At 44.2% G+C, this 19,172-nt stretch overlaps 2 protein-coding genes across 2 annotated transcripts in view; both read right to left on the bottom strand.

Annotated features, from left to right (window-relative positions):
- Positions 1-1,598, bottom strand: part of LOC144101632 (protein halfway-like) — a 30,451-nt gene extending 28,853 nt beyond the window's left edge. The window contains exon 1 of the mRNA XM_077634773.1: positions 1,303-1,598. The gene's annotated coding sequence lies outside the window, so the exon portion shown is untranslated. The remainder of the gene's footprint in view (positions 1-1,302) is intronic.
- A 791-nt stretch (positions 1,599-2,389) lies between these two features.
- Positions 2,390-18,920, bottom strand: LOC144101631 (uncharacterized). The gene is made up of 3 exons (XM_077634772.1): positions 18,451-18,920; positions 11,269-11,383; positions 2,390-8,280 (listed from the first exon to the last, which is right to left on the bottom strand). Exons 1-3 carry the CDS (start codon positions 18,621-18,623, stop codon positions 8,161-8,163), a joined length of 408 nt encoding a protein of 135 aa, XP_077490898.1. The 5' UTR covers positions 18,624-18,920; the 3' UTR covers positions 2,390-8,160.
- Positions 18,921-19,172: the final 252 nt, after the last annotated feature.

Here is a 19,172-nt window from a genome sequence, read left to right as displayed (position 1 = left end):
ACAAGCCAGACAGCCTAGTCACACTCACTACCGGAGACACCCTCTGCTTCCAATTGCATATGAGCTTCACATAAATTTATTCTTGCAAATTATTTAACAACACTGCACAGCTATGCAGCAAAATACCATAAATGTAATCTCGTTGATGACAGTACAGCAATCAATGAACTTGCTGACTGACATGATGCCATAGTTACCGGAGTAATGTTCACGGAAATGTCACTTCTGCAATGCATCAAAGATGCAAGCACTATGCTTGCAAAAATGCTGAGGCGAATAACAGCATGTCCCGAGTTTGTGAGCAAAGCCAGTGCGTGCGTGCAATGCAGCATTTCTATATTACACACGTTTGTCAGAAGGGCGGAGGTTACGCCTGTAGCCTTGTTTTAGCTGCCGTGTGGCTATAACATTCCTCGATACGTGACGGCTGGGTTGCTTGCAGAGCAGGAACAATTTCGATTGCCTTCTCAAGTAATTTGCCGGTAGGCAAGTTTAAAATATGAAAAACAGGACCAGAAAAAAAAGAACTGAGGGATCAAATACGATAAACCAAACTTTCGTACAATGAAAAGTGTCCAAATATTGACTATGGCTCTAAATATACCGCCCAGAGTGATCAGTCCACAAAGATACGACTGACATGAGATTCAGATTTCGCATGAAAGTGCCTCGACCAATTAGTTTCGTTTTCTGACCGGCCATTTATCAGCCAGCACACAAAAGCTGCCGGCTCGGCATGTCTCAATAAAAGCCCTAGCATCGTAACAAAAAAAAAAGACATTCGTACGCGTAAAGTAAAAAATAACCCCGAGAAAAGTATACGCAGACATAAACCCGCTTCAAACCCGTGCCGTGCTTTGAAACTCGGCAAATGAAAACAGCGTCTTCAGGCCGTTCAATTAAAAGACAAACCATCAGATAAACAAATCTTCAGCAAGGATGATGATGTTCTGATCTCAGTTACAGAGAGTTGTCAGGTAACGACAGCATTTCAAAAGCGAACCCAGCTGCCAATGTGCCCGCAGGTTGATATGCGCTTTATCTCATGCGTGCGATTAATTCTAAAGCTTTGCAGATGCCCGGATGTTCTCATGTGACAGCCCTTATGTGCGGCTCTACTGAAGTGACAGGCGGCACCCGCATGATACGGCGCCATCGGAATGTGCTTCGGCAGGCAGCGTTCCTTGGAACACCTGTTGCGCGACATGTCGCCAAGGTTTCCACGCACAAACTTAATGTCAGCGTTTAATCCACGGCAGGCATGCAGAGTAGAGTGATACGTAGCCATCGGTGTTACCTCACCTTGAAGAATTCCTCGGCCATCCCCCATCGCGGCGACGAATCTCGATAAGACGGGCCATCAGTTGTTCGTAAACAAAGTTGTTGACCTTAACCGACCCAAGTTTCAAAGGTGTTAATTGGACAAAAACTAAAGTACCAAATTTAAGGCGCACTCAGCTTCTCAAATATGACGTGAGTAGCCTGCAGTTAGAGGGTGGACCAAAAAGTGCACGTTATAAATAATTAAATAGCCAGTTTTCCAAGTCCACAGTGAAACGACATCAGCACAAGAGCGGGCGCGGCCATATTGAAAAACCATTGCCAATGGCGATGAGACACCTGAAGAACGCCTCGACCAATTAGTTTCGTTTTCTGATTGGCTATTTATCAGCCACTGCATTATTTTTTTATTGGTTCGTTGTGGAATTCAAACGGCACTAAACGTGCGTACGTACTACAAATAACTCGACTTTGAAGGCAATGCGTGGTCAGTACAAAGCAAATACAGCTGCTTATTAAATGTAGAACCTTTTTCTTGCACGCATGAGTCAGTACATACCAGAATTCAATAGTCGAAGCTTGTCGCATTTAGACGAAACAGCAAACTTTTGTTCACGATATTCCTAAAACACAACGTTTATTGTGCTTTCTAAAATGCCCGAAGAGTATCTCCAGACCCCGTCATGTGGCCATGATCCCTTGGCAGTCAGCTTTCGTTCAGAAGACTCTAATTCTCAGTTTGTTATAAAAAAGGTTGGTAGTGGCCTCGATGGCATATGTAGGTATGTCATAGTGGCATTTAGAAGTTCCCGGGTTCGAACCCGACCGCGGCGGCTGCGTTTTTATGGAGGAAAAACGCTAAGGCGCCCGTGTGCTGTGCGATGTCAGTGCACGTTAAAGATCCCCAGGTGGTCGAAATTATGCCGGAGCCCTCCACTACGGCACCTATTCTTCCTTTCTTCTTTCACTCCCTCCTTTATCCCTTCCCTTACGGCGCGGTTCAGGTGTCCAAAGATATATGAGACAGATACTGCGCCATTTCCTTTCCCCAAAAAACCAATTATTATTATTATTAATTTCCGCTCTCTATGAACACATCACTCAACAATGGTATATGCAACACAGACTTTATTCAACACTTAAAGTAGCAATTAATTTGTAGATGATAAATGAAGGGAGATTAACTCCTACAGGAAGGTACGGCGCCGAAAGAGATTTGTGTGTGTATATGCACAACAACATACATACCTTCTTCCTTCCAGAATTCAGTTTGAATATAATGGAGTGTCTGTGAAGGCTCAGTGCTCTCATGACAATCACAGATCGATCAAGTTCATGACACGCTCATCAGTTCATGAAATATGGACTCTTGTAAAACATTTTATCACAGCAGCTCACACCACGAACAGCACAGGCCTACAAAGACGTACAAGGTAGGAACAAAAGTTTCTCTTGCCGAGTATAATAAAAAAAGATTCAAAAACAATTTGTCTACAAGGTTGACACAGACCATGCTCTGCTCCGTTTTTTATTTTTTACATACAGCACACAATAAACAAAGATCAGACCCCTGAACTAGCCAGGACCCTGTACTTTTTACTCAGTACAAAAACAATAAACCTTTCATTGTTCGTTTTGGTTTCAATATAAACATGTTTTGGGGAAAAGAGTATGGACAAATGCCTAGAACAATGTCCCAGGACCAGAATGTTTTTGCTACAAAGAAAACGAAATGTACATTCACAGCAGCCACAGCCAAGCACACAGCAGCTGCATGGCACTTGATCTGTTAACACAGGTGCCCTCAGCACAGGCCAATGTTAGAGTTGAGTGAGCAGCTCCTATATAAGTCGGCACAGAGCCCGCCCACAAAGTGAAACTACTTTTGTGCAAATTTCCTTTTCCTAGGACTTCGAAACATGAACATGTGTCAATGCCGATGACTGCTGGAGCCAGCCAACACTGCAGCAGTGTAGCCAGTTTTGAACACGCCCACTGACCTGCGATGCCAAATTTCTTTTACTACTGGTGTAATGGGGCTGCCTCGTGACCTATACATCGGTGAGATAAATCCTATGGCACATGGCCATCAGTATCATCATCCAGACTACGCCCACTGCAGGGCAAAGGCCTCTGCCATGTCTCTCCAATTAATCCTGTCTCTTGCCAGCTGTGGCCACCATATCCCCGCTAACTTCTTAATCTCATATCCGCCCACCCAACTTTCTGCCGCCCCCTGCTACACTTGCCTTCTCTTGGAATCCACTCAGTTACCCTTAAGGCCCATTTCTTCCTCTTCATTCTGACTAGGACGTTATGAACCTGCATTCTGTTCCCCCACCCACTCTGCCCGCTTCTAGTCTTTATCGTTGCACCTACCATTTTTCTTCCGATTGTTCGCTGCGTTGTCCTTAACTTAAGCTGAACCCTTTTCTTTAGCCTCCACATTTCTGTCCCATAGGTGAGTACTGGTAAATTACAGCTGTTGTATACTTTTCTCTTGAGCGATATAGGTAAACTGCCATTAATTCATTGCCTGAGGTATGGGGCGCTTAACTGACTTTCGATACCACACTGCCCATGAACATGGTGCCCTTCGTTGCTTCCATCAAAATGTGGCCACTGCAGCTGGAATTCTATCCCGCACCATCTGGCTTGGATGCCAAACGCCATCGCCACTTAGTCATTACGGCACATCCAACCCTTTCAGATGTTCCCATTCGTATTTTGTCTGAGGCCAAGTTGTGACAGCATCATCAGTGTTTTGGTAATAATATGTAGACAGGAAAGGTAGACTGTAACGAGTATGTTGAGAATTAACACTTTCAAGAAAGTCACTGTAGTTGCAGTGCACACACAAGTAAATTCAAAAAGAGCAACTCACCAGTTTTGTGCGATTAAGCAAGGTTACAAACTGTGCAGTATACAGAGGTTCAGGCGTGGTTTACAAATAATTGTGTGAGCACGCTTGACATTCTGGTACAGCTTATAATCTTGAACCAAGCAGCACCAGTCACTCGATCCTCTAACTCAAAGGTACACCTGCCGTTACAAGTTTATGGCAGAGACCTATGTAAATATCTTTGCATCCTGAGCATACTGCTGGGATTTCACAGCACTCCGTGTAATTCACACACTCTGAAACAGACTGCATCTACTGCTTGTAGGCTGCGTGCAAGGACGGCAATGAAATTAGCTTTGTTTACTGATGCCATGTTCCATAAACTTATGATTGCAGGTGTACCTGATCACGATTATCAGCCTGGCTACACCCACTACAGCACAAATTAATTCCTCAGGAAAGGTTAGTGTGTTGAAAAGAGCACAAGCACACTAAAATATCAGCGTGTTAAGATAGAAATCACAAGTAGAACACCTTCAGTGCTTTCAATGCCTGTAATGTGTGAGCACAAAAGCTGTGGATGGCTAAGTCTTTACAGTAAGACACAAACATTTTGTCCATTTTATTAATCAGTCACAGAGCCCCAATAAAATATTTTTTCCTTTCCTGTCCAGCAAGCTCATATGGTATAACGAAAGACTCTCCACTGCTAACCGGTGACTAAGGACACCTCTCAAGCATTTCGAAGGAAATGATCCTGCACCAACGGGTACAGTGAAGATGTGGTCGTCTTTGCGAGTTGATTGTAAACAGAGATTCCAATACATTCAAGTTGTACAAAACAAGTGTGGTAGAAACAAGTTATATTGAGAAAAGTGCTGCGAATCAGATGGCTATGTACAGGGCACGCTTTGCCAGTCACGTGCAGCTTATAGGTTATGCACACCACAACAAAATACACATGCAAGGAAGCTTCAATATGAACATCGATCAGATGGAATGAGCTACAATGTGAGCTACAAGGAAGGTCCACAGAATGGCAAAGTGAGGAAGAAACTGATAACTTTGCTCTCAAAAGCCTGTAAAACAGACAAAGCAGAATAAAAGTTTACAACTACCAAAGTGTGGTTGCTGAAGTTGCTCTGCTGCTTGTCAGCCAAATATAAGCTGTGCCTTGCCATTAACACGATACCAAATTTATTAGCACAGTTAGCTCACTTTTCCTCTAAACAATTTATGAAAATTTGGGTAGCGCACTCATTACACAAGGTCAAACATCAGCAAAGATTCGCACATTGACTACAAAATTTGCGGGTGCATTCATTTCGCAAGTAAATCAGATACCATCCAAGTCAGCTACATTAAACAGTGCCCCACTCGTAAAGGCTGGGTGAAACATTTCCAGGGCCTAAACAGCTCCCAAACATGCACTCAAGGTTAACACGAAGACGACACTGCTTAGTGGCTTTTCTCCTACAACTACCGCATTCATTCGAATAAAATGCATTTTTTTTTACCGATAATATGAGTGAAAGCTCATTTATCGCAGTTGAAGTGAATCAATATCATTGAATAAACGAATGTTTATTTTTTCTGTTCTGTGCTGGCAAGAATGACGTTCGAATTGTATCAGTGCTATATTTGGGTAGACGCAGTAATTAGTCAATAAGTTTATAAAAAAAAAAAACCTTTTGAACTTTCCATCCTCTCGTAGAGTCAATAAGCATCACCAAAAACTGTACCCTTCACCTCTACCTTAACCTCGTAACATTGCTGTTGCGGTGTTATGGCAAGTTTAATCTCCCAAAGCTGCTAAAGAGCTATCAGGGATGCTGTAGTGGAGGGCTCTACACTGATTTGGATCAACTGGGGCTTTCAAAAAGCGCGCTTTCACGCTGATAAAGTTTCAAATGACTCTTTGTGCTCTGCGGGTGGATGACAACTTTGCTGATGCTGTCGTATTGTTGCAATGAGACAAGCGTACATAACTGAAACTGTGAAAATAAATATACTCTGCATGACAAAGCCCAAAGCTACTCTTATTTCCACGTCGAGCTCTCCCGTAGCACAAAGTGCAGTTATGCGAACTGGCTTTGTAGCTTCTGCCTCCGTTTCTGCCCCAGCTTTTTTAGTCTTCCATACAGTATAAAACAGAGATCTTACTGATGCTAATGCATAAAAATTGTGCGAAAAGGCAACAACACGAAAACACCGTGAGGTGTACACTTTCCTGCATGCACAGTGACTATGTATTTTTCGCTACTATTCACTGATCCACATTAACTGCGTGTAGCTTTGGAATTTCCCTTTGTGGTGGTCCAAAACGACATGCATAAACGACATGTAAAATAAATCTGTAAATACCGTAAATCCTTCAGCCATGAACAGATCTGCGTAAATGCATTTTCAGTGCTTCTGCACATGGATTTTGGTAACTTTGGCTAATAACGAATTTCAGATGATACGAATGTTTTTCGTACACTGCGAGATTTATATTAGTGAAATTCCACAGTATTTTGCGTGCAGTTTAGCTGCATGCTGGCAATATATTTGACGAGCAATGAACAACTTCAATGACGTGATGAGTACAAGCTGACGCTAAGTGAACTGGTAACCAACCATTGAGAGTTCAGACAAATGGCAATTTAAAGGGGTGGAGACACCAAATTTTTGGTTGGCGTGTTCTTTGTTTCAAATGTTGCGTATTGCCCCAGGACGCGTGATATGCGCTGCGCAATTCATGTAAGTGTGGTAAATAATTTTTTATTGCATTATTTATACTGAGCGATTCCAGTTTCGTTTCTGAGCGCAGGGGTGTGCTGCGACATCACGATCAGGGAACAGTAGCAACCCGGTCACATGGGCCCCAAAAGTTGTGACGCACGTAATCCTGCGTCGTCTGCTCTCGTACACGTGCCGTGCATAGCAGCGCCTTTCGAAATCATGTGCAGAGGTACTGCGATATGCTGAGAAAAGCCAAGCGAGCGAGGAACGACATTAAGTCCTGAAACCAAGCGGCTCGCTTCAGCCAATCTCAATAGCCATGCCGCGTATGCCAACGCGACTTCAGCGTTGTATTTCGCTTTGCCATGCCGATGGCGATGCTCGGCGGACATCTGTGTTAGTGGCCCGTAGGTGACCCTGCTCACAGTACAGCGACACGATGCCTCGCTTTTCCTACCGACCAATACCCGTCTGTCTTCACTCCGAGCCGCCCGTGCAGCGTGAGAAAGAGCACTTAGGGACTCCTTGGAGTTCAATTAAAATATATTTTAAGCGCTTGTTCTGTCCAATACTTCGCCGTGGGTGACCTTACATACAGAGGAAGCCCATAACTAGCTTACTATGGCCTGAAAATTTGATGTCCCAACCCCTTTAACAAAAAGATATGTTATTTTCAAACAATCTGAAAACTCAAATACTGAGAACAGCGTAATTGTGGTGTGAATGAAATCAAATATCGAATACTATATGTAAGTTAACCGAATTTTAGAATATTTGCCCACCATATATTGTCAACAATCTTTGTTTTCCTTTTCCAAAAATAGATAACAAATGCAACAACTAAATGAGCCTGCCACAAACCGACTGTGAAAAGATAACGGTCACCTTTCAAAAGGCCGAAATTCTGCACTATACGGAAGGGGAGGTGCACAAGACAAACGATAAAAGATTACACAATCATTCAGTTCCGCCTAAGGCAGATAACTGCCATACCCTTGCAATTAAGGTTAACACTCCTCACGTCATAGTTGCTTCGTCCTGAAAGAGCCATTTCTCACTGCACGAATCCCAGCTGAAGCAAGAACACAGCACGATGCAAGTTTCGAGAATGTCATATCTAAGCAAGGAAAGGAAACCTCCTCTGCATCGCAAAATAAGGGATGTTCGAGTGGACCAGCCCAATGAAACACCAGCAAAGTAAATGGAAAGGCCAACAAGCAAAAACGGGAAACATCAGCCACGCAAGATGGCGAGCGCAGTCAGCTCCCACAGCCACAAGGATCCAAGCCAAGTTGAGTCGCTCCGAAACCGGATCAGGTGAGCTTGTCAGTCTCGGCTGTGTCATGTGCGTCGCCGGGTGAGGTGCAGCTCATGGCTTGCACCGGGTAGAGACCCGGTTGTGATGGGAAGCGCTGGATGTGCCTTGGTTCACCCTGCGGAGAGAAAGAAGCAGTGTGCAAGCTGGTTGCAGTCATATTGATCAAAAAGCACTTTGTAACTTTTCGTATGGTATGGTTTGTAGGTTTAATGGTCCAAAAGAGCATACGGGCCATGTGAAATGCTGCAGTAAAAGGCTCCAGATTGATTTGCACCACCTCGAGTTCTTTACCATGCATAGGCATCAAACAGCACATGGGCGCATTTTTATTCAATCCTACACTCCTTGTCTCACAAGCAAAATGACATGGTCGTTAATCCGCCGTAGCGATTTCCCACAGAAAAATAACTGTAATAGTTATAGCCATAATAACCATAATAATTACTGCTACACACAGTGATGGCAACGAGGACAATGTCAGAGAGGCGAGTATCTGGCCTGCTGGTAGTACCTTGAACGAAGACCAGTTGCAAGATGCAAGACAGGCAAAGTAGCAAAAGAACAGGTGACCATCAAAGATGCTGCAAACTTCAGTGCTAGCTCATCACTTAACCCTCACCTCACTATAATGCTACCACTGAATGAGCTGGTGCATGTGTGCTCGTGTTTTTGTGATGAGTGGAAGACATTTCTGTGCATCCTGAGGAGATGGAATGCGCCACTAGACAGCATCGCTCATATGACATTCTATGAAGGCTCACAAAATAAGAGGCACGTGGAAGCAAGGCTACCACTGGAAATACTAAAGCAAACTGCCCATCTGGAGCCATGCGAGGGGCTGCACATAAACTGCACAAATGCAGCGAGTTGGGCTTGTTGGTCAATGGTCATACCTAAGTGGAACTACCACTTAAGGGTCACCGACCACCCTACGGCCGAAAATATTGCCACAATACGAATCCCTCCGGTGGCACCGTACAGCGGCCGAGCTGTTTTAGCTGGGACTTGCCATGCCTTGGGCATTCGAGGTGCTCGAGGTTTGTCATCTTCCTCGCTTGAGCTCCCTGCTGTCTTGCACGCCCAGCACGTCTAATTAAACCTGTTCTGTGTGCTTCAACCATTTATCGGTGAAAATATTTTCTACCCCGGGGATTGTGCGGAATCGCCCCCGAAACATGCGGCCGTGAACATTTTTTGAAAACATTAAATAGCAGCGCAGTTACAACTACCGCAATTAACCGATTTTGCCATCTTCCTTTCCTTCCGTTCACAATGGAAAACAGCGCAAAAAAGAATGAAACACAAAGACAAACGGGAAGACACCTCAAGCGTTGACTCGCAACTGAAGTTTTAATGGAAAAAAAAAACAGCATGTCAATATACATCATAACCATCAATAACTGTGCACATCATAGCCACGCGAAAGCGAGATTACGCACATGGCATGGAAAAAGGTTAACAAGCAAGGCCCAAATGCAGTTGTGAGTCATCGCTTGTGGTGTCTTTCCTCTTGTCTTTGTGTTTATTTTCTGCACTGTTTTCCACCATGATCGTTCCCCAACTAGCCCAAACGTTCACTCTCCTTCCGTTCCCTCTCGGAGGTTTTTCATGCTCCTGCCTTGCCGTCTAGCCTCCGCAAGAGAAATTCCTATTCCTGCTCCACATTTGGCGGGATGCGTGGAGTCTGGTGGAGCAGGAACTCTTTTGTGTGCACTAAAGGGGCGAGAGAAAAGCGTGCGGCTGACACAATGTCTACGCCCACCCTTCACCCAGCAAAACTGATGCTGCCCCTGTTTGTATGTCATATCCAAGCTTAAATGGGCCAGTGTGGAGGGTGAGGAGGTTTGGCTCTTCTTCAGAAAAGAAGCGGAAGAGAGCTCTGATTTGTATATTTTCTGCTTTTGGCAGGCACATCACTGCAGTATTTTGGAGATACTATCTCCAATAACTAATTGAATCACTGGGCTTGTTTGTTCAAAATGTCCATACCCTGGTCAGTGGCCCTTTATGGGAGTATGCCTTAACGAGGTTTTATAGAGCATACGGTTGACATGCAATGAAAACAAACATAAAGACGACAAAAAGGAGCACACATGACATGACAGAGTAAAGGCACGTGCCCAGCCCAGCTGCTGAGAAGGAACCGCAAGAGAAAAACTCATGGAAACATAATTACATTGCATAAGAAGCTGTTGAAGCCTCCATGGGAAGTGATGCCCCCTTGGTCTGGTGACGTCATTGTGACGTCCCACCTCCCTGTCACATTGTCTGATGACGTAACTGTGACGTCACACCTTTTCGACCAATCAGCTATTTTTATAACACATGAAGCTCTGGTGGGGCTTCTAATGCTACTGCATTAAAGGCAAAGGCCCAACAGGTTCTCTGCCTGTTGTTGAAGGCAGTTTAATGACAAGTTGTGAGAGCATGCGAACTCACTAGAAGCGACAACAGGTTCTAACCTTGCTATTAATTGTGGCCATTGCAGGGGTTGCTATCCCCTGTTAAATCAAATGCATTGTACAGATGCACTGTGACCAGCGTGTGTGCAATATTGGGAAGCATTCATTATCAAAAAGAAAGAACAACACTGAGCGCACCAGCAGTCAATAAATTTCCACCTCATCCGGTTTCCGACATCCATCGTGCAGCCAGTTTTTAGCTGTTTTATACACTTATGAATTTTTTTGCCACTTAATTGTTTACATACGTTTTGTTGTCTTATGCAGTTATGCTGATTCTTTGCCTTTTTTCCTAATGGTTCTTGTTCATGTAACAAGAAAAGTTTTAGCAATGGACTACTTTTTTGTCGTGGAGGAATTCTGTACGGCAGTCCCAAATGTGGACGAACCTTCACTGCAAACATAAGTTGTATCGGACTACAGCAGCCCCGTCTCCAGTGAAAGCAGCACCTTCGTTTTTAGAATCCGGTGATCTACCAACAGAGACCAACTACAATTTCTCCTCGGTGGTCACAGGACAAAAGCAGTACTTTAAAGAAACCAACAGTTTAAATTAAGTGAGTACGAATTACTGATTTTTCACCGTGTACCCTAATACACAGCTTGCAGTAAGGAAAAGCGCAGTACAGATGATGACTCACATCTCTGGCAGCCTGCTGGTTGAACAGCTTGCACAGCAGAATGGTCAGAGTGACTCCGACAAAGAGGAACATGATGCCGCTTCCCGTGGCAATGATGCCGATCCACGTGGGTATCCTGCACACGGGACACCATCCAGGTGTTCTAACACACAGGCTAGACACTCAAACACCTCTGTATTTGCTCAGAAACAAGGCCAGGTGATGGAATAACATAAGTACAACTGAAGAAAGTTGCATTCACCTCACTAATGCTACTACTCCCCCCACCCTAGTGCGAGCAAGAATGGTGGGTGTTAAAATGTAAGGACTAGCTTCAACACAGTTGGGCAACGTGAACGTTGTGGAAGAAACAGTTTCCCTGTGGGCTAGGCGTGCAGCCCAGTAATGAATGGCACTCTTTGCATTTGCGGGCTCAAACATCACAGTGGACCTGCCCAATCTGGACCTTATGCCAGTGAAAACCAAACTTACTGCTAGAGATTTGGTCGAGGATCTACACACAAAGGAAAAAGCAGATGCCTGCATCAGTTGCTCTTCAGTGTTTGTACATGAGGAAGAGCTATCACTGAAAGGGCTTGTGATACTGGTGGGGACATAGTTTTCACATTGTTTCCTTTTGTTTCTTTTTTTCTTTTTAAGGCTTCTTTATGGCTAAATTTGCTTGCTATAAGAGTGTAATGTTGGTGGGATTGAAGGCTGTTCTTCATTCAACCAGTTTTGCACAGCTTATGCAGAACACTAAGCTTTTCATCAAAGAGGCCCCGAAACACATTTTGAGTGCATTGTTTTGCTTGTTGGTTGCATAGAATGAGATATAGTGATGCTATTAGCATCGGTTGTACCGCGTATACTGCAGTTTTTAATATTTTAATTAGCTCGCAAAAACAAATTCGTGGCGCTGACGGTGTCACCATACAGTGGCGGTTTTTAGCAGCGGATATGACATCACTTAGTGGGAGCTTGATGATTGGAAAAAAAGTAAATATACTGCAAATTGTGTTAATAACTAGAGAGAAGTTTTGCCAAGTTTTTGTGTTTTATATTTTATCAACAAAACCAACTTTTTTTGCCCTAGATAAAAGCACTGTAAAGCAAATAAAACAAATATACACCACAAGAGGCTCTGGCTACTTTTTGCATCGAAGGACTTTGCGCCTCTTTGTAAACATCCTACGACCTAGCACTCAACACTTATGGCTACTCTCTATGTATCTGAGAGCGGCTTTGCGGAATCGATCCGATTGAGCCATTGCTCTCTATAAGCGTTTGTTTCGGTCCCAAGGAAGGATGTGCTCATTTCACATTTAGCAGGCAGTGTGCATTGTCAGCTTATGGAGGATCACCGGGCGGCGGCGCCAGATGGCGCCACATTCCCATCAACAGCGTGCGCTCCTTGCTCGCCGTGACCAACCAGCGCGCTAGGAGCGACGGGCGATGGTTGGCGGTAAGCAGTAGCGGTACACGCTATGTTAAATGTGTCTGTTATCTTGCGCAGGCTGTCACACCATCGCAGTATCTTGCGCTTGAGTTCGGATCCATAAGTAAGGGAATGTCACTGATCAGTGTTCCCTTCTGCGCCATCGACGTGACGATGAAGCATCGCTGGGTCAGCTGGGCGTTCACATGGTTGTTGTAACCATGCAAATGGCGCTGCCAGCATTGGCATGAACGAGTTACAGAGAACAGGCAACCATGGAGTGCAAACTACAGCCACGTGCTCAGATAGGCTCTTTTGATTGGTCGCACTAAGTGTCATCATTGGGGGAGTGAAATGGGAATGGGAAGCTGCGCGAAAATAGTTGAGGGCAGCATTTTGTTTACTTGTATTTCGAAATTTCTTCATTGAATAACTCCCGTTCCTATGCATCGATTCTCGTAATTCTTTTTGAGTCAGCATCTGTGTCACATAAAGAATCCTTCTGAAGTGTAACCGGCATCCGTTCAAGCAGTGTTTCTAAGCCCCTTTAAAGGGGTCGAAAAATGGCCAAAATGTGTTGTGTGATTATGGTGGGAATTAAAAAAGCTTGGCTCATACAGAGAGAATCTTATAAAACAAGAATCTGTAATTTTAGTTTGGCACTGAAGGTCACATAAAGCAAGGTTTAGCAATGTTCTACAGTGAAACTTCTGCATTTATAGTGTCCCACCACGTGACCATGTTTCCACTAAAATATGATTTATATTTTTAAGGAAAAGTGTTTTTTGTTTCCAAAGGAGGTATTATATTTTATTATGGCTTATTGTCTACCAAATGGATCTTTTAATGTGCAACATGTGCAAGGCAAAAGGTAAGGTGGCACTCCTTCCACATTATTGAGTGAAGTGCTTTGTTGTTACTAGATGGCTCCATAGTGCGTTGCGTTTATCAGTTCATTCAAACAACTCTGAGGATTGCTCCACACAATTTTTGTTCCCAGTAAAAGTTGATTCTGTAGCTTTTTCTGGCTATGTTCTTTGCCCAGCAGCACAAGAGGCATTTATTGCTAAGAAAATTGGATTTTAAAGGGGCCCCGAAACACATAATTAGCGCATTCTTTTGCCTGTTGGTTGCATAGAATGAGTTAAAGCAATGCTATTAGCATCGGTCGAACAGTATACTCCAGTTTTTAATATTTTAGTTAGCTAAAACAAATTCATGGTGCTGACGGTGTCACCATACAGTGGTGGTTTTTAGCAGCAGATATGACATCACTGGGCGAAAGCTTGATGATTGGACGAACAGTAAATATACTGCAAATTGTGTTAATAAATAGAGATACGTTTTGTCAAGTTTTGCGTCTTATATTACATCAACAAAATCAACTTGTTTGCATTGTTTGCACTGTAAAGCAAGTAAAACAAAAATACACTACAAGAAGCTCTGGCTATTTTTTGCTTCGAAGGGCTTTGCGCCTCTCTGTACACATCCTACGACCTAGCGCACAGCACTTATGGTTACTCTCTATGTATCTGAGAATGACATTGCGGAATCGATCCGATCAAGCCATTGTTCTCTACACGCGTTCGTTTCGGTCCCAAGGAAGGATGCAAAGAAAAAAGGCATTTGTTTCACATTTAGCAGTGCACATTGTCGGCTTGTGGAAAATTATCAGGCAGCGGCGCCAGATGGTGGCACGTTCCCGTCAACAAGGAGCGCGCCTTGATCGCAGTGACCAATCAGCGCGTTCCTAGTGACGGCCATGGTATGCGGTAAGCAGTAGCGGTACGTGCTATCCTAAACGCATCTAGTTTCTTGCGCAGGGCATCACTCTTTTGCAGTATCTTGCGCTCGAGTTCGGATTCATAAGTCAGGGAACGCCGCTGACGTGACGATGAAGCATCGCTGGTTCAACTGGGCGTTCAAGTGGTTGTTGTAACCATTAAAACAACACTACCAGCCTTGGCAAGAACGAGTTACAGCGATTAGGCAACCATGGCGTGCAAACTTCCGTGACGTGCTTAGATAGGCTGTTTTGATTGGTCCCTCCTGGCGTCGTCATTGGGAGAGTGAAATGGGAACGGAAAGCTCGGCGAAAATCGAGTTGAGGGCAGCATTTTGTCTGCTTGTGTTTTGAAATTTCTTCATTGAATAACTCCCGTTCGTATGCATTAATTCCTGTAATTCTTTTTGAGTCAGCATTTGTGTGACATAAAGAATCCATCTGAAGTGTAACCGGCATCCGTTCAAGCAGTGTTTCGCAGCCCCTTCAAATTTTTCCCGCAACTTTGTTCAAACTTTTAATGCTAACAACAAAAAGGACTCCAGGATCACAGTTTGGAAGTGAATGTCAGTGTATCCTTGCCTCTGGGATCCATGCCCAAAAAAACTGCAGACACACTGAAGTTTGCTTGCACAAATGGCTGAAGGTAGCTACCCCTGTATGCAATTTTTCGTCCTTTTGTATTTTACAGAAGCAAAGTCTTTAATGAAAGCAGTGTCTTTTTTATTAGAAGGAGGTAACCTATCGACACAGGCAGTCGATAGTTTATTCTCAGAGTTTATCCTCGAAGTATATTCTCGCGGTTTATCCTAAGAGCTTATCCTCACAGTTCATCCCCTGAGTTTATCTGCACAGATTATCCTCCTGTGTTTATCCGCACAGTTTATCCTCACAGTTTACCGTCAGCGCTTATCCTCAAAATCCAGTCGACGAGATGCATGCTAAAGTGCCACAGTGACTTGGTTTGTGGAAATATAAGTGCGCACTAAGCTACACTAAAACTCTCTTACTTTCCATACGGCTGCATATGGCACTCCCACGCTCACTTATCAAGGCTTCCAGCATCAGGATACATAAGCATGACTGCATTCAAATATTGAAAAATTCTCTGTCAAAACCTTCACATAATATCTTTTTGCAAAATCATAGTGAAATCAGGCACCTTGGCCACTAAGCTTTCCATGGCACCAAAATACAAGCGTCACTGAAATTCAGTTGTTTATCCCTTTAATCACCTTTATTTTCTCTTTACGCTTAACCCTTGCTTGATACCAGTTTGGAACAGTTTCAGGTTGAGATGCTGTTGTGACTGAAGCTGGTACAAGTGGCTGCCTTGGCACAAATCGGTGCAAATGCCAGGAAAACTGCCATCACTGCACTGACCAACTAGTGTGATTACAGCCTGTATTCAAGATGGACTGCTGCTATCTAAAGCAGACTTAGCGCTCTTAAATACATGATGAAAAAATAAGGAAAACCTAAGTCCTTGAATGCTATATTAGGATACAACTTAAGAGAACGGCAGTTAACACTGGGCCATGGTCCGCGGCGTCCTGCATTACTCCGCTACCCAATCACAATAGTAAACGAAATCAGTTTTTTAATGTTTGAGTTTTCTTAAACAAGCCAGGTATCAAAATTCTAGAGCTTATCATTTTTGTTGTGATTTGCTTCTTGTTTAGGTTACAAGAGAAGTTTTAATATTGGAATGCTTTTCTGTCGTGGAGAAATTCTGCGCAGCAGTGCTGAATGTGAGACTTGCAAATTACAAATGGGAGCCTACTCTTGTCAACAGTCGCACAAAGTCACACTACAGGCCCAAGGAAGAACTCAGAACAAAAGTGTGGGACGAATGACTGGTTTGAAAGAGCATGTTGACATCCATGAACAAAGGTCATGCATCTCAGCAGCTTTGCAGGTGCATGCCCCAAGTGCTCAATAAATGCTTTTCTCGCCTCCTGGTACAACGCACAGGCTCCCATAACGGCCACTACAAATCTCAGTGTGCAATAAATTGCAAAGCTGCGGACAGTCCTTGCAAACACACACACAAGGCAGCAGGCCCTGTCAGACTCGACGGCATCAGTCCAACCAGAGCAAATTAAAAATATCTTGCAACTGGCTTTGAAAGTGGGCTAGATGTTGAGAAATACATAAAAAAAACTAAGACACACGACAAAAGAAAAAGGGCACAAGTAACTGAAGTACAATAAACAAAATGTCGACACTTCAATGCGGCTCTTCGAAGCTGCTTTTGTTTTCAATGGTTCAGCTGCAGCAGCAAACAAAAAAACTGCAACACTGTTACATGAATTGCATTGATATAGACAAGATTTCAAAAGAGTAACAAACCGTTTTCTTTCACACAAGCACTCTTCAACTTCCTCCATTCTTTTATGTCTTTTCATCACACAGAAAATGTCACGCTCTATGTTCCGAACAGTTCATGTACAATAAAGCAACACTTTTACAGATAGCATCAAAGTTATTTGACCTCAGGTTTGTAGCTCTCACAAAACTTCATTTAACATTTCCTTGCATCCTACACTAATAGTAGGCTTTGATTAAGACAAACTGTGGCGAAATCCTTAATTTTTTATTTTTACAGTAGCTGCCTTTTTAATTTCACAGTACCGATGGGGCATCACGAAGCAGTCAGTCTTTTAGGACTACCGCATTTTCTGCCAACAGGATCTTTTTACAGAAAAATTTACCTGGAAAACTGATAACACATCTAATAAAGATCCCCTGAGCCAAACCTTCAATTTTTGGCATGAGAACTTGCGAAAGGACAGCCACGGCAGGAAAATTACGGAGCTGTGAATCACTCTGATAGTCAATTACAAAGACTATTTTCATCATTTCAAAGTTGCAGATTAAAAGTGCAAAAATCCACTTCAAGGGCCAAAAAAAGTTTCAGGCCGGTGTGAATATCCCATCCCCATTTTTTTTATCTGCAAAACACCTAAATGAAACTGAAACAAGAGGCTTGAAAATATGGCAATTGCAATGCACCCAAAATGATGCAAAATGACGCCGCTAATGATGCACTTAAATTTCATGTTGCCTAAAATTAGCTATGTTCAGTTCCTTAATGTAGGTACCTTTTGAGATTGGCTCATTTGTTGATCTCTATTCTGATGCACAACAAAATATTTGAGATAGCAAGGCATAAAAGACGCATGTTTCATTGCAGTGCCTCTCATACGTTTAGAGGTCAGCCATTTGTTGTGGACCAACTCGAAATTGCTCCATATGAAGTCTTTTCTTTTTCTGATGCACTAATTTGCTTGTTTTTCCACAGTTGGCACTAATGTCATTACTTAATAGTTGCTTTCCGCACTTTCCCTATCCATAAATGCGAAAAACAAAGCACCAGAATGTTCGTCAGCTAACGCCAGCGGCAAGATTCCTATCTCCTCAAAGTTTCGATATGTTAAATAGCGCACAGCTGAGCTCCAGCCTCTTCACACCAGCTTCAGCTTGCGTGTCACCGTTCTTTTCTTGACCTCACTATAATCACTAATATGTAGCGTTAACCGAACCGATCGACCTTCTCGCCTTCGTCGTCGTCATGTGCTTATGTCGTTTCCGGCCCGCTGTCTCCATATAAATATTTGCCCCAATTCTTCGCAGACCGTGCCATTTTTCGCATTATTTATTTTGCGTCTCGCTTTTGGCTGGCTATCGCAGCTAGGCTGGTGCGTACTTCGTTTCGATTTCCACGACGTCACTGTCAATCGGGGGCACTTTTGTCCACCCGTCCCATAACGCCGGACCTACAGGCTGGACGACTTGTTGTTGTTGTTGTTGACCTCACACTGTCATTCCTTCAGAGGAAACGAAGACGACTGCGAAGCTTTTGAGCTTGGCGCGCCACTTCACAACTTTCGCAAGCATGCCGCGCGGGAGCTGGCGCGCCGAAGAAGCCCCACTTGTGGAGCGGCGAAAACAATCGCACGCGTCGACAATCCGGACTCACCTCTTGACCGCCTCATCCTCACGAATGTTGGACCCGAAGAAAGCCAACAGCAGAATACCGATGAGCACGAAAACGAAGCCGCTGACAAAACCGCACAGAGACAGGTGGGCCAGGAAACGGAACGGCTGCTTCAGCTTGGTGACAGCCCGGCACAGATTGGCGAGGCGGCCCATTTCTGTAGCGCAGCTAGCTGCTACAGCTGCACAGCCTCGCTGAAAGCGTCACCGCTACTGCAGCATCGCTCGCTACTGCCTGCACTTCTTTGGAGGCGATGCCTGAGAAAAAAGTCAGGCTTAGACGCTGGGGAAAGTGTTTCTTCGCTGGCAAGAGACGCGACCCGCCTCAAAACAAGCGTAGTCCACTGCGGCACGACGCTTGACCCTCGGGCGCCGCTACTTAAAGCTCGAGGGGGAGGGGGCACAGCAAGCCCGAGGCAGGCAGCGCCCCAAGCTACCCAAACAAAACAAAGCAACGCTGCCAGTGGATCGAATCGGCTAGGCTCGGACGCGGGTTGGCTTGTGCCGCTTGTAGTGGGCATCACAAGGTGACGGGGACCCTGAAAAAATGAAATTAAAAAGCAACCGCTAATGGTTTTAGGGGGCCCCGAAAGGGAATCATAGCGCCGAAAGGATCAGTGGTTAGGACGCTCGGCTACTGATCCGGAGAACCTGGGGGTTCGAACCCGACTGAGGCGGCAGTGTTTCGATGGAGGCGAAACGCAA

This window comes from Amblyomma americanum, chromosome 8 (genome assembly GCF_052857255.1).
Source record: "Amblyomma americanum isolate KBUSLIRL-KWMA chromosome 8, ASM5285725v1, whole genome shotgun sequence".
NCBI lineage: Eukaryota > Metazoa > Arthropoda > Arachnida > Ixodida > Ixodidae > Amblyomma > Amblyomma americanum.
Note: the sequence above shows the minus strand (reverse complement) of the source record. Positions and strands in the feature narration are given on the sequence as shown.

Coding starts and splice junctions, on each gene's coding strand:
- LOC144101631 (XM_077634772.1), bottom strand. CDS start 18,623: ATGGGCCGCCTCGCCAATCTGTGCCGGGCTGTCACCAAGCTGAAGCAG. Junction 11,384..18,450: donor GAGGATGAGGCGGTCAAGAG/GTGAGTCCGGAT, acceptor TCCCGTGTGCAG/GATACCCACGTGGATCGGCA. Junction 8,281..11,268: donor ACCAGCAGGCTGCCAGAGAT/GTGAGTCATCAT, acceptor TTCTCTCCGCAG/GGTGAACCAAGGCACATCCA.